The 13736-nt window shown below is 45.8% G+C and overlaps 3 protein-coding genes across 3 annotated transcripts; all 3 read left to right on the top strand.

Moving 5' to 3' along the window:
* The first annotated feature begins 428 nt into the window (after positions 1-428).
* On the top strand, positions 429-4118 carry LOC120428208 (uncharacterized). Its single transcript, XM_039593184.2, has 3 exons — positions 429-1852; positions 2667-2869; positions 2931-4118. Exons 1-3 carry the CDS (start codon positions 632-634, stop codon positions 4024-4026), a joined length of 2520 nt encoding a protein of 839 aa, XP_039449118.1. The 5' UTR covers positions 429-631; the 3' UTR covers positions 4027-4118.
* Positions 4119-4545: 427 nt separating this feature from the next.
* LOC120428205 (putative serine protease K12H4.7) lies at positions 4546-8260 on the top strand. Its single transcript, XM_039593182.2, has 4 exons — positions 4546-4984; positions 5050-5857; positions 6850-7052; positions 7116-8260. The coding sequence occupies exons 1-4, from the start codon at positions 4578-4580 to the stop codon at positions 8209-8211; spliced, it is 2514 nt and encodes an 837-aa protein (XP_039449116.1). The 5' UTR covers positions 4546-4577; the 3' UTR covers positions 8212-8260.
* Positions 8261-11608: 3348 nt separating this feature from the next.
* LOC120428209 (putative serine protease K12H4.7) lies at positions 11609-13198 on the top strand. Its single transcript, XM_039593185.2, has 2 exons — positions 11609-11961; positions 12024-13198. Exons 1-2 carry the CDS (start codon positions 11651-11653, stop codon positions 13111-13113), a joined length of 1401 nt encoding a protein of 466 aa, XP_039449119.1. The 5' UTR covers positions 11609-11650; the 3' UTR covers positions 13114-13198.
* Positions 13199-13736: the final 538 nt, after the last annotated feature.

Raw genomic sequence — 13736 nt, forward strand, 5'->3', positions numbered from 1 at the left:
AATTCATTATTCAAAATGGCTTCTTTTGACATCGAGAATGCATGAACAAAATTTCATCTAAATCACCCCTCGACCAATCTGCTTTGTTATTGACTTTTGACGTTAAAAGTTTAAAAGTTAAAGGTATCGAGTTGCCCATTAGCCAAATAAGTACTGTACCTGCAGCTATGCCGAAGACATCAAGTCGATAAGAAACTCATTTTGCAAGATAAAGATTCTGGAATGATCAAATGTGTATGGAGAATTGCTTAGATGACTCAACAATTCAAAATGTTTTCTGTGTCCTTGGGAAATGTTTAAACCAAATTCAAAAATATTATTTATAATCGATAGCTGAAATTCTGGAGAATTGCTGTTACGCAACCTTTGTAAATGAAAACTCAACGAGAGGTTCGTTGGTTCAAATGGGAGCATGTCAAAATTAGACCAATTGTGGAACTTCTCAACAGAAGCTTATCGCGTTCGAGGGATACAACGCAATCAAATCTGGAAAAAAAGTTCCGTTTTATGATGCCAGCCTTTGTCTGCTCGATAACGAGCGCCGGATTATGATCCAATTACTAAAAAGTCTACTTTACGCACCTGCCAACATCAGTAAGTGACTACCCGTGGTAGCAACAGGAACGAAGTCATGGCGCTAAAGCTGGCTTTACTGGCCACCCTGCTGGTCTCGGCCACGGTGGCCTTCCCCGAGCTGAGGAACCCCGTCAAGATGACCCCGATCGCGAAGAAAATGCTGGAAGCCTATCCCATCCCCGAGGTGCCCAAGGACTATGATCGCAGCCAGTCGCGATCGATTGGAACGATGTTCCGGACGAGAGTCGACCACTTCAACCCGCAGAACCGGGACACGTTCGAGTTCCAGTACTACTCGAACGATGAGTACTACCAGCCGGGGGGACCGATCTTCATCTTTGTCGGAGGTAACTGGCCCGTTGAGCAGTACTACATTGAGCATGGACACTTTCACGATATTGCGTACTACGAGAATGCGTGGCTGTTTGCCAATGAGCATCGTTACTACGGAAGCAGTGTTCCGGTGGAGGATCTCTCAACGCCTAACTTGCGCTTTTTGACCGTCGAGCAGGCCCTGGTTGATCTTGCGGAGCTGATCTACCACATCCGTCACAACGTGGTTCGTGACGACAACGCTCGAGTGATTCTGCTGGGCGTTGGCTATGCAGGTGCCATTGCAACCTGGATGCGTCAACGGTATCCCCATCTGGTTGACGGATCGTGGGTGTCCAGTGGACAGGTCGATGCTCGTTTTGACTTTGGGCAACACGCCGTTGAGGTGGGTGGTTTGATCCGCGATCATGGTAACGACGAGTGCTACAGCCAAATCTGGCGTGCCTTCCGCACTGCGGAAGCTCTGTTGGATGCGGGACGCACCGAAACCGTCAGTGAGCTGTTCAATACCTGTTCACCGATCGATGAGGAAAACATGCTGGATGTGGAGACGTTCTTCTTCAGTATCAAGGAAGCGATCCAGACGGAAGTCCTCAGCGAACAGAACGTAGTCTATACCGATATGCTATGTCAAACTCTGAACAACAGCACGGAGTCTACCGACCTGCAAACGTTGGCAAACTGGGTGCAAGATCATTACTACTTCCTGGACTGTATGCCATTTGACTTCGAATCCTCCACTGAGATTCACAGCATCGTCGATGTCGAGGCCATTGAAAACAGGATTCTGGGACTGCGCCAGCGTTACTATCAGTTTTGCACCGAGTTTGGATGGTTCCTGACAGCCGACTCGGCCGATCAACCCTTTGGCTACCGTATCACCATGTATCTCTTCTCGAACTTCTGCAAGGCCGTTTACGGCGAGTGGTTGACTGCCGAAGTGGTGGCCGACGGCGTCCACCTGACCAACATGCACTTTGGAGGCAAGGACCCTCGTATCGCTAATGTGCTGTTCACCAACGGAGGACTGGATCCGGTTCGGGATATCTCGATCACCGAGTATCAGGCACCGCGAGCGAATGCCGTCGTAATTCCCGACTACTTTGGCAGTGCCGATCTGAACTCGATCAGCGGGTACAACTCGCCTGAACTGCTCGCGGCTAAGAAGCAGATTCATGATTACATCGTAAGCTGGCTGTACGAGCCGGTCGTTCCGATCGAGGACAACTGAGTCATTGCAACTTGTTAAAGTGGTCATTTAGTTGTATTTATGAAATAATAAAATATAATTATAAATACTTTATCAAACGCTTTCGTTATTTGTATCAAACAGAGATTCAAAATTCATTATTATTGTCATTCTTACATTTTTGTATAAGCCAATCAACGGAAACAACAACATCTTACGAACAAAAAATACCCTCTTTTATCTTTTCGATAACAACGGAAGCTTTGATCAGATTCTACTTTACGATAACCTAGAGTTTTCTTTGAACATTCAGCAAATCAGAGAAATTAGTCTTGGTTCTCCAGTCGAGGAGAGAAGGTGCAAAATGGTGCAAAAATTGATACTACTAGCCCTGCTGGTTACGGTCGTAGTGGCCTTCCCGGAGCGAAAATCAATCAAGATCGCTCCAATCATAGAGAAGATGCTGAAGGCGTATCCCATCCCGGAGGTTCCCGAGGACTACGATCTCGCCAATTCGCGATCGGTTCGTAACAGGTTCCGCACCCGGGTCGATCACTTCAACCCCCAGAACCGGGATACGTTTGAGCTCGCGTACTATTCAAATGACCAGTTTTACCGTCCCGGAGGACCGATCTTCATCTTTGTCGGCGGAAACTGGGCCGTGAATCCGTACTTTATCGAGCGAGGACACTTCCCAGATATCGCGTACATGGAGGGCGCATGGATGTTCACCAACGAGCATCGCTACTACGGAAACAGTGCTCCTGTGGAGTAGGTTACCTTCAATTCAGCTGGTTGTGTTGTGAAGCTAATGTTTTATTCGACCGTTTAGGGATCTGTCAACGCCCAACCTGCGCTTCCTGACCGTCGAACAGGCTATGGTTGATCTTGCTGAGCTGATCTACCACCTCCGTCACAACGTGGTTCGCGACGACAATGCCCGGGTTATTCTGCTGGGCATGGGTTACGGAGGTGCAATTGCGACCTGGATGCGACAGCGGTATCCTCATTTGGTCGATGGATCGTGGGTATCAAGTGGACAGGTTGAAGCTCGTTTCAACTTCAAGGAACATGCCGTTGAAGTTGGCGAATTGATTCGCGATCATGGAGATGACGAATGTTACAGCCGCATCTGGCGTGCCTTCCGTACTGCTGAAGCACTGATGGATGCCGGTCGTACCGAAATCGTCTCTGACATGTTCAGAACCTGCGACGCGATCGATGAAGAGAACATGCTTGATGTGGAAACCTTCTTCTACAATCTTAAAGAATTGATTCAGCTGGAAGTTTTGGCCTACAAGAACGTTGAAAGCACTGCTATGCTCTGCGAAACCCTCAACAGTAGCGATGAAACAACCGACTTGCAAGTATTGGCCACCTGGTTGAACGAATACTTCTACTTCTTGGAATGTATGCCTTTCGACTTTGAGTCAACCGTTGAGGCTCACAGCAATATCGATATCAACTCCCTTGAGAACAGCGTCCTGGGACTACGTCAGCGAGTCTACCAGTTCTGCACTGAGTTTGGATGGTTCCTGACCGCAGACTCGGACGATCAACCGTTTGGCTACCGCGTGACCATGTACTTCTTCCTGAACTTCTGCAAGGCCACCTACGGAGACTGGGTTACCGCTGAGGTAGTGGCTGATGGAGTCCACCTGACCAACATGCACTTTGGAGGGCAAGATCCGCGTATCGCAAATGTGCTGTTCACCAACGGAGGTCTTGACCCGGTTCGGGACATCTCGATCACCGAGTACCATGCTCCTCGGGCCAATGCCATTGTCATTCCGGACTACTTCGGCGGTGCCGATATGACCTCGATCAGTGGATTTAATTCGCCGGAATTGTTGGAAGCTAAGCACCAGATTCATGAATATATCATTAGCTGGCTTTACGAGCCGGTTCTTCCGATCGAGGAAAACTGAGTTACCAAAACTCAAAAGATTTACGTTAATGTAGTCATTGTTTTGTTTCAGCAAAATTTAAGAAAAAATAAAAGTCAAACCATTTAAGTCAACTGATGTCTTCAGTTTTATCCAATGAAGAACCTTCCCTTCTACATAAAATCCATTTCTGCGCAGGCTCAACTCGAGGAGAAGCATGAACTTTGGGATTTCCAAAAACACTTCGTGTAGATATTGCATGCAATTTCTGGATTGTATGCAAGAGTAACGAACCGCCCTAATGTTATGATTGAATGGAATCCTAAGATCTTATAATTACGCCATTTCCGGTAGATACGCCATCTTTGCAATAGTGCAATATCTAATTTATATGTTGATAAGTTTGTAATTGCAATCAACGGAAATAATGCAATCGAACCTCCAAAAAAAAATACCCCCTTTTATCTTTTCGATAACACCCAGCTTAAGATCTGATCTTTGTTTTTTTTTTTTGTTGGCGGAAGTTTTCCTTACACCTTCTGTTATACCGAGAAATTAGTCTTGGACGAACAGTCGAGTAGCGAGGAGCAAAAATGGTCCATAAATTAGTACTGCTGACCTTGCTGGTCACGGCCGCAGCGGCCTTCCCTGAGCGGAAGTCCGTCAAGATCGCCCCGATCATAGAGAAGATGCTGAAGGCGTATCCCATCCCGGAGGTTCCCAAGGATTACGATCTCGCCAATTCGCGATCGGTTCGTAACTTGTACCGCACTCGGGTCGACCACTTCAACCCGCAGAACCGGGATACTTTCGAGTTCGAGTACTACTCGAATGATGAGTTTTACCGTCCCGGAGGACCGATCTTCATCTTTGTCGGCGGAAACTGGGGTGTGACTCCGTACTTTATCGAGCAAGGACATTTCCGAGACATCGCGTACATGGAGGGCGCATGGATGTTCACCAACGAGCACCGCTACTACGGAACTAGCTTCCCGGTGGAGTAAGTTGTTTGCTATTAGTTGCTGCTGGTTTAGTTGAATACTAATGATTTATTTGATCGTTCAGGGATTTATCGACGCCCAACCTTCGCTTCTTGACCGTCGAACAGGCTATGGTTGATCTTGCTGAGCTGATCTACCACCTCCGTCACAACGTGGTTCGTGATGACGATGCCCGTGTTATTTTGCTGGGCATGGGTTATGGTGGCGCCATTGCAACCTGGATGCGTCAACGGTATCCTCATCTGGTCGATGGATCGTGGGTGTCCAGTGGACAGGTCGAGGCGCGATTCAACTTTAAGGAATATGCCGTTGAGATTGGAGAATTGATCCGCGATCATGGAGATGACGAATGTTACAGCCGCATCTGGCGTGCGTTCCGTACTGCTGAAGCCCTGATGGATGCCGGTCGTACCGAAATCGTCACTGACATGTTCAGAACTTGCGACGCGGTCGATGAAGAGAACATGCTTGATGTGGAAACATTTTTCTACAATCTTAAAGAAGTTATCCAGGCTGAAATCTTGCTCTACCAGAACGTTGAAAGTACTACTAGGCTCTGCGAGACCCTCAACGACAGCGATGAATCTACCGACCTTCAAACGTTAGCTAACTGGGTGAATGCGACCTTCTCTTACTTTGAATGCTTGCCATTCGACTTTGAGTCAACCGTCGAGGCTCACAGCGTTTTGGATATCGATTCGATTGAAAACAGATACCTGGGCCTGCGGCAGCGAGTCTACCAGTTCTGCACAGAGTTTGGATGGTTCCTGACCGCAGACTCGGACGACCAACCTTTTGGCTACCGCGTGACCATGTACTTCTTCCTGAACTTCTGCAAGGCCACCTACGGAGACTGGGTTACCGCTGAGGTAGTGGCTGATGGAGTCCATCTGACCAACATGCACTTTGGAGGGCAAGATCCGCGTATCGCAAATGTGCTGTTCACCAACGGAGGTCTTGACCCGGTTCGGGACATCTCCATCACTGAGTACCATGCTCCGCGATCGAGCGCAATCGTTATTCCGGACTACTTCGGCGGTGCCGATGTTAACTCGATCAGTGGATTCAACTCGCCGGAAATGTTGGAGGCAAAGCACCAGATTCATGAACATATCATTAGCTGGCTCTACGAGCCGGTTCTTCCCATTGTAGATAATGAATAAAACTTTCCCTTTGAAAATTGATTCAATAAACGTTTCTAAACAACTCATAAAAACTTTTTTCTACTTTAAATTCGTATCAAACTGCATTCTATAGATGTTGTTGGTTATAAATCGATTCAATTGTCAATTTATTGGCCATGTTTGTGCACATCGGTTTCTAAAATTAAAATATATCAACTCTGAAAGGCAGCGCTTACGTCAGTTTACGGCATTGCCCAATATCTGGAAAATCAGATTTTCGGTAGCTTATCTCAACGGTCCTGTTGCACCACACGCCAAATCATTCGAAATTACTTCACTTTATTGGGGATGGATTAACCGATCTGATAGCATCTGCGCTCCATTCAGCTGCCATCGTTGATTAGAAATAGTTTATGACCCTCTTTAAACAAAATCACTAGATTGTTACGCGATTTCAATACCTATGAGGTTACTTACCACCCACCACCGAATCAGTTCTTGGCGAACCACCGATCAAACAGGAAGCCCCCACTATGGTGAACAAATTAGTTCTAGTCGCCTTGCTAGGCATGGTCGTAGCCGTGGCCATCGCCGAGCAGAAGAAGGTCCAAATCACGCCCGTTGTCCAGCGGATGCTCAACACCTTCCCGAAGCCGGAGGTGCCCGAGGGTTACGTGTCGACCAACCCGCACACCATCGGGTACAAGTTCCGCACCCGCGTCGATCACTTTGACCCGCAGAACCGGGCTACGTTCGAGTTTGAGTACTACTCCAACGACGAGTTCTACGAGCGCGGTGGACCGATCTTCATCTTTGTCGGTGGTGACTGGCCGCTGGAGCAGTACTACATCGAGCGTGGCCACTTCCACGATATTGCACAGCGCACGAACGCCTGGATGTTCACCAACGAGCACCGTTACTACGGACACAGCTCGCCGGTTTCGTGAGTCGAGCAGGGTTGCGGTTCTATAGAATGGGTCTTAATTGTTCAAATAAACACTTTCAGCGATTACTCCACGGAAAACCTCCGCTACCTGACCGTTGAACAGGCCATGGTTGACTTGGCCGAGTGGATCTTCCACTTGCGTAACAACGTGGTTCGCGATACGAACGCTAAGGTTATCCTGCTGGGAACCGGATACGCCGGTGCCATCGCTACCTGGGCCCGTCAACGTTACCCCCACCTGGTCGATGGCGTTTGGGCATCGAGTGGTAAGATCGAGGCCCGTTTCAACTTCAAAGAGTACGCAGAGGAGATCGGAGAGCTGCTCCGTGATCTCGGCAACGACGAATGCTACAGCCGTATCTGGCGTGCGTTCCGTACGGCTGAGAACCTGATGGATGCTGGCCGCACCGAAATCGTAACCGAGATGTTCAACACTTGCGAACCAGTCAACGAGGAAAACATGCTGGACGTTGAGACGTTCTTCTTTAACGTCAAGGCAGCCCTGCAGGATGCCGTCCTCCGAGGACAAAACGTTGAAGCCACTGCAGCTTTGTGCGAGGCGCTCGAAGAGAGCACCGAAGAAACCGACATCCAGGTCATCGCCCAGTGGCTGCAGGAGTTCTACTTCTTCCTCGACTGCATGCCCTTCGACTTTGAAGCTCACACCGATGCGTTCCGCCTCACGGAGATCGGCTACCCGGAAAACGCCAACCTGGGTCTTCGCCAGCGAGTGTACCAGTTCTGTACCGAGTTCGGATGGTTCTTGACGGCCGACTCGGCCGATCAGCCGTTCGGTTACCGCGTGACCATGTACTTCTTCCTGAACTTCTGCCGCAGCGTCTTCGGCGAGTGGCTGTCCAGTGAAGTGGTAGCCGACGGTGTCCACCTGACCAACATGCACTTTGGCGGCCAAAATCCGCGCATCTCCAACGTGCTGTTCACCAACGGAGCGCTCGATCCGCAGCGGGATATCTCCATCACCGAGTATCTGCAGCCCCGTTCGAACGCGATCGTCATCCCCGGGTACTTTGCCAGTCCGGATTTGAACGCCATCAGCGGGTACAACTCGCCCGAACTGATCGAAGCCAAGCACAAGGTTCAGCAGTACATCGAGAGCTGGCTGTACGAGCCGGTTACGCCGTACGAGCGTCGGTAGAGTGTGGTTTTGAAGAATGACGGTTATTTAAATAAATGAAGGAAAAGGACACTTGAAAATTCAAAAGGATGTTTATTTAAGCTTTAAATATTGGAAATTCCTACAAATTGTTGTACTACATAGATTTATTTTGCCTCAACTTTTTGATTTTTTTTATACTCTAGCTGAAACTGTTTGGATGCCTTTTCCATTTTGCATCATCAGTTTGTCCATGTAATTTCCATACAAATTTGGATTCGGACGTTATTTTGGACAAAATATCTTAGATCCGGCTTTAAAAAAGTGTATAATTAACACTTATGTGGTCATAACTTTTGATAGGGTTGTCTGATTTTCAATATTTTGGACTCGCTAGAAAGGCCTAATAGGTCCGAAAAAATGTTTTCATCAAAATATCTTAGACCCGGCCTCAAAATAGCGTATACATAAAACTTAAGTGCTTAAAACTGTTGATAGGGTTATCGGATCTTCAATGTTTATGACTTGTTTAATTGCCTTTCTGAAAATGTATAACATGACAGCTTTGCTTACGAAAACCACTGTTTTTAAAATCGTCTGGACTTGCTCCAGATTTTGCTCCTGGGTATACGTGAAGGTGGGTCTAGGATGTCTGATTAAGAAGCGCATTTTCTAAGTGATTTTTTAGCCTTTCCTCAGTAAGGTGAGGAAGGCAAACAGTCGCAGTTTTTTTTTGTTAAAACAAAGTTTTCATCCCAAGTAACATTTTTAAACCAACAAACCCCCTCCCCCCCTTTGACACGCTTTTCCTATATTTATAACACGCAATGTCACACATGTTCAGACCCCCCCCCCCTCCCACCCTAGAGCAAAAAATCAAACCATCCACATTAACGACCCCCGGGTCTTTTGTGGTCTCTATTGCAAGTTTTTGCTCGAACCTAGGAGTCCAAAGGCTTGAATGGAGAGAGCACCCAAACCTCTTTCTACTCCAAGGAACCTTCCACCCCAGTGTTTGAACTGACGACCTTTGGATTGCGAGTCCAACCGCCGCCAGCGATTCCACCGGAGTAGGCTTGGTTTGGTGTGTTGTTTGTACTTATGACATGGAGACGACTCCTACACCTGGAATGACTTAACGGCCTAACAACCAAGGCCGGGACCGACATTTTACTTCCTCATCCGATGGAAGGTTGGAGCAGATGGGAATCGAACCCAGAATCATCCGCTTACAAAGCGGACAGCGTAACCATTCGGCCACGCACTGCCACCCTAGAGCGTGACATACTTTAAAAAAATGTCGGTCCCGGCCTTGGTTGTTAGGTCGTTAAGTCATTCCAGGTGTAGGAGTAATCTCCATGCCATAAGTACAACACGCAGAAAAAAGTTTTGTAGAATCAGCCTGTACGAGGTTTGAATCAATAAAATTTTTGTTGAATATAATCAACGCCGATTTTTCGTTGAAACAAACCTTGATTTTCTCGATTCCGCAAAAGTCTTTTGTTATTTTGAAAAAGATGCTTTGACGTTTAGCGTTGATTCAACAAAAAATATGATTTTCAAATCAACAAAACGTTTAGTTGATTTAAATATGTCTTATTTTTCTGCGTGAAACAACACACCAAACCAAGCCTACTCCGGTGGAATCGCTGGAGGCGGTTGGACTCGCAATCCAAAGGTCGTCAGTTCAAACACCCGGGTGGAAGGTTCCTTGGAGTAGAAAGAGGTTTGGGTGCTCTCCCTATTCAAGCCTTCGGACTCTTAGGTTCGAGCAGAAACTTGCAATAGAGACCACAAAAGACCCGGGGTCGTTAATGAGGATGGTTTGATTTAGAAGCTTTCAAATTGTTTTGTTTACCTCTAATATCTATTCCCAAATAACATTTTTTCCAGGAGTTCTACAAGAGCTCTTCAAGATAGCTACAGCATAGCAGTTTGGACCACGGTAGGGTAAACTCTCTTCAAGTACTCTTCCAAACTCCTGAAGAAGTTTTGAAGAGAATTTTATCCTACCGCGGATCTGCCTACTGCTATGCTGTAGCTATCTTGAAGAGCTCTTGTAAAACTCCTGGAAAAAAATGTTGGCCATTTTTGACAACCATCTCCATAATTTCATTTGGCAAGACGAAGACTTATGTTTGCCAAAATAAAACCTTTTTGGCATAAGACGTTTGTAGACGTATGAAATGGAATTTTTCCTCAACTCCTGACTAGGTTTTAACAAAGGTTTTTTTCAAGGCTTTGAGGATGTTGTTATGATTCAGTTGTAAAGCCTTGAACTCATATGTAGGTTTTATGAATAGGCCGTAACAACCTTTTGCGAGGGTCCTTTTGGGTTTTAAGTGGGGTTTATCAAGGTTCTGGGGAGTTTGTTACGACTAAGTGGTTTTAATGAAACGGCTTTTGAGAAAAAATGAGATTTTCGCAGTGTTGCCGATTTAGCCCTCTTTTTTTGATCACCGAACTGATGGTCCGATTTTCAATACTATAAATCAAAATATTGTAAAATTTTCTGCTTTTCAACCTTTGAATCTAAAATAACTTTTTCTAAGGATTAAAAAAAAATTGTTTTAACATTTTGAAATGTTGGGCTAGATTTTGAAATTTATAACTTTGCCGAAGACCCCAAATCGATGAAAAATTACTTCAAAGGTACAGTGTTTTGAAATTTTATAGACGGCTGACAAATTTGAATTTGAAATAATATGGACAAACTCACAAATACTCTAATCTTTAGAAATCCTAGAGGAAGACATCACTGCTTTGACATTTGTTAGTTTTAGAGAATTTTAGACTATTTTCCAAACCAAATTTTAGTAAGCCTCCACACTGGCCAAATCCTATCTTCACCAACAAATTGCCGAAGCGTTGCTTCAAATATATGATTCCTTGTAAATTTGGCACGCGAGATAAGCTGAGGTCAACAGATTGTAAAATTGGAACCAGGTGTTTTTGTACTCGTTACGTAAGCAAGTTGCGCAACTGCAGCTCTCAACAATTCGAGACTGTTTTAAATTTGGAAAATCGTTAATTGGGGAAGAACTTTGAAGTTCGATAACAGCGTTTTAAAGAAGTGAGAAAGCAAGTTTCAATTAGAATTTTGTTGTTTAGATAGTGGAAATTATCAAATTAGCGCCTATCCTGCTAAACATATTTTCCTTTAAAATCAAAATATTGTTCACGCCCGTTTGTAATGGTGCAAATGGACCTCAGCTTTGACGTCTATTAATAGCGCTCGATTGGCCAGATCATGGCTGTTGAAAACAATTTTGGACGTATCCCGCTTCGATAACAACTATCCGGAGGTTCATCTAATCAGGCTACCGAATATTGACGCCCTTAGCCCCTCTGATAAATGTCACCCTATCAGTGGGGTCGTTTTATGACGGGGGGCCTCTAAAACCACACCAACCGAAGGCTATATAAGGAAGTCATCTGCGCTGGGTCTCCATTTGGTGCGCGGTTCAGAAGTATACTCAACATGATCAGCAGGTCGTCACTGGTGCTGCTGGCGGGCTTGCTAGCCCTGGCCAACGGAATGGTGCGTGAGGGTTGGTTCGAGACCCGGGTGGACCACTTTTCGCCCCGTAACATGGACACGTTCTCGATGCGGTACTACTCCAACGATGAGCACGCGTACGCCAAGGGACCGATCTTTGTTATTGTGGGCTCCAACGGACCAATTGAGACGCGTTACCTGCGGGAAGGTCTGTTCTACGACACTGCTTACCTGGAGGGTGCGTACCTGTTTGCGAACGAGCATCGCTACTTTGGACACAGTCTGCCCGTTGAGTAAGTTGATGGTTTTGGGGTGGGACTGTTTGGACTGTAATATCTCGTTTCGTTTCTCGCAGTGATGCCAGCACGGAGAACTTGGATTTCTTGACGGTTGATCAGGCTCTAGCTGACTTGGCAGCATGGATCCACCATCTGAGGCACGAGGTCGTTGGTAATCCTCAAGCCAAGGTCATCCTGATGGGTTGGGGCTACGGTGGTAGTCTCGCTACCTGGTTCCACACCCAGTTCCCGCATCTGTCCGACGGTGTGTGGGTTTCGAGTGGTAACAACAATGCCGATCTGGACCTTCCCGAGTACATGGAATCGCTGGGAAATACCATTGGTGAGTTTGGTGGCCGTGACTGTTACAGCACCATCTTCAGCAGCTTCCTGGTCGCGCAGAACTTGATCGAACTCGATCGTTCCGAGCTGCTCACCGAGATGTTCCACCTGTGCGATGATCTGAACACCGATAACCGATGGGACACGACGGCGTTCCTGCTGGGACTGCAACGAGACATTGAAGATGAAATGATGCATCTGCGCAACACGATGTCGACCACCTACATGTGCGTCAACATCCAAGATCCGGAAATCGGCAACAGTTTGTACTCGCTGAGAAACTGGTTCGCCCGCGAGCATCAGTACGAGCAGTGTGTTAACCTTGGCTTCGAGCACTACATGGCCCCACTGCTGGAGACCAACTTTGACGACGAAGATCTGCAGGCCGGACACCGCCAGCGATTGTACCTCCAGTGTACCGCCCTCGGGTTCTTCCCGACCACCGATTCGATGTACCAACCGTTCGGCACTCAAATCGACAGCGATTTCTACGTCGAAGTTTGCCAGCAAGCCTTTGGCTTTCCCACCGAGGAATCCATCACCTTGGGAGTATTCCGCACCAACGCTCGTTTCGGAGGCCGCCAACCCGACATTGCAAACGTGCACTTTACCCACGGAGATATCGACCCGATGATGTTGACCGGGATTACGAGCGATTTGAATGACGACGCTCCGGCCACCGTGATTCCAAATACCTTCTTCGCGCCAGATCTGGAATCGATCGACTACGAGAACGATTCGCCCGAACTGATTGAAGCCAAGGAGCGAACCCGCACGCTGATTGACATCTGGATCTACCAGGGATTCGAGCCGATCGCGGTCTAAGTGCTAGGGAATGTATGAGTTAGTGATTAAAAAACTATTGGTTTCAATAAATGATGAGTTCAATAGATGGTCATGCCAAAATTTAGTTATTTTGTTATTTTGTTCCGGGTCTTGTTTTGTTATTTTGTCATGTTGTTATTTTGTTATTTTGTTATTTTGTTATTTTGTCATTTTGTCATTTTGTCATTTTGTCATTTTGTCATTTTGTCATTTTGTCATTTTGTCATTTTGTTATTTTGTTATTTTGTTATTTTGTTATTTTGTTTTTTTGTTTTTTTTTGTTATTTTGTTATTTTGTTATTTTGTTATTTTGTTTTTTTGTTATTTTGTTATTTTGTTATTTTGTTATTTTGTTATTTTGTTATTTTGTTATTTTGTTATTTTGTTATTTTGTTATTTTGTTATTTTGTTATTTTGTTATTTTGTTATTTTGTTATTTTGTTATTTTGTTATTTTGTTATTTTGTTATTTTGTTATTTTGTTATTTTGTTATTTTGTTATTTTGTTATTTTGTTATTTTGTTATTTTGTTTTTAGTTTTTAGCTGTTAAGTTTTAGTTTTTCTGTTGGGTGTAAAATGAATAATTGGGTACTAAAGCCCTATGTCAATTTTTATGCACAACG

Source organism: Culex pipiens, chromosome 3 (genome assembly GCF_016801865.2).
Source record: "Culex pipiens pallens isolate TS chromosome 3, TS_CPP_V2, whole genome shotgun sequence".
Classification (NCBI taxonomy): domain Eukaryota; kingdom Metazoa; phylum Arthropoda; class Insecta; order Diptera; family Culicidae; genus Culex; species Culex pipiens.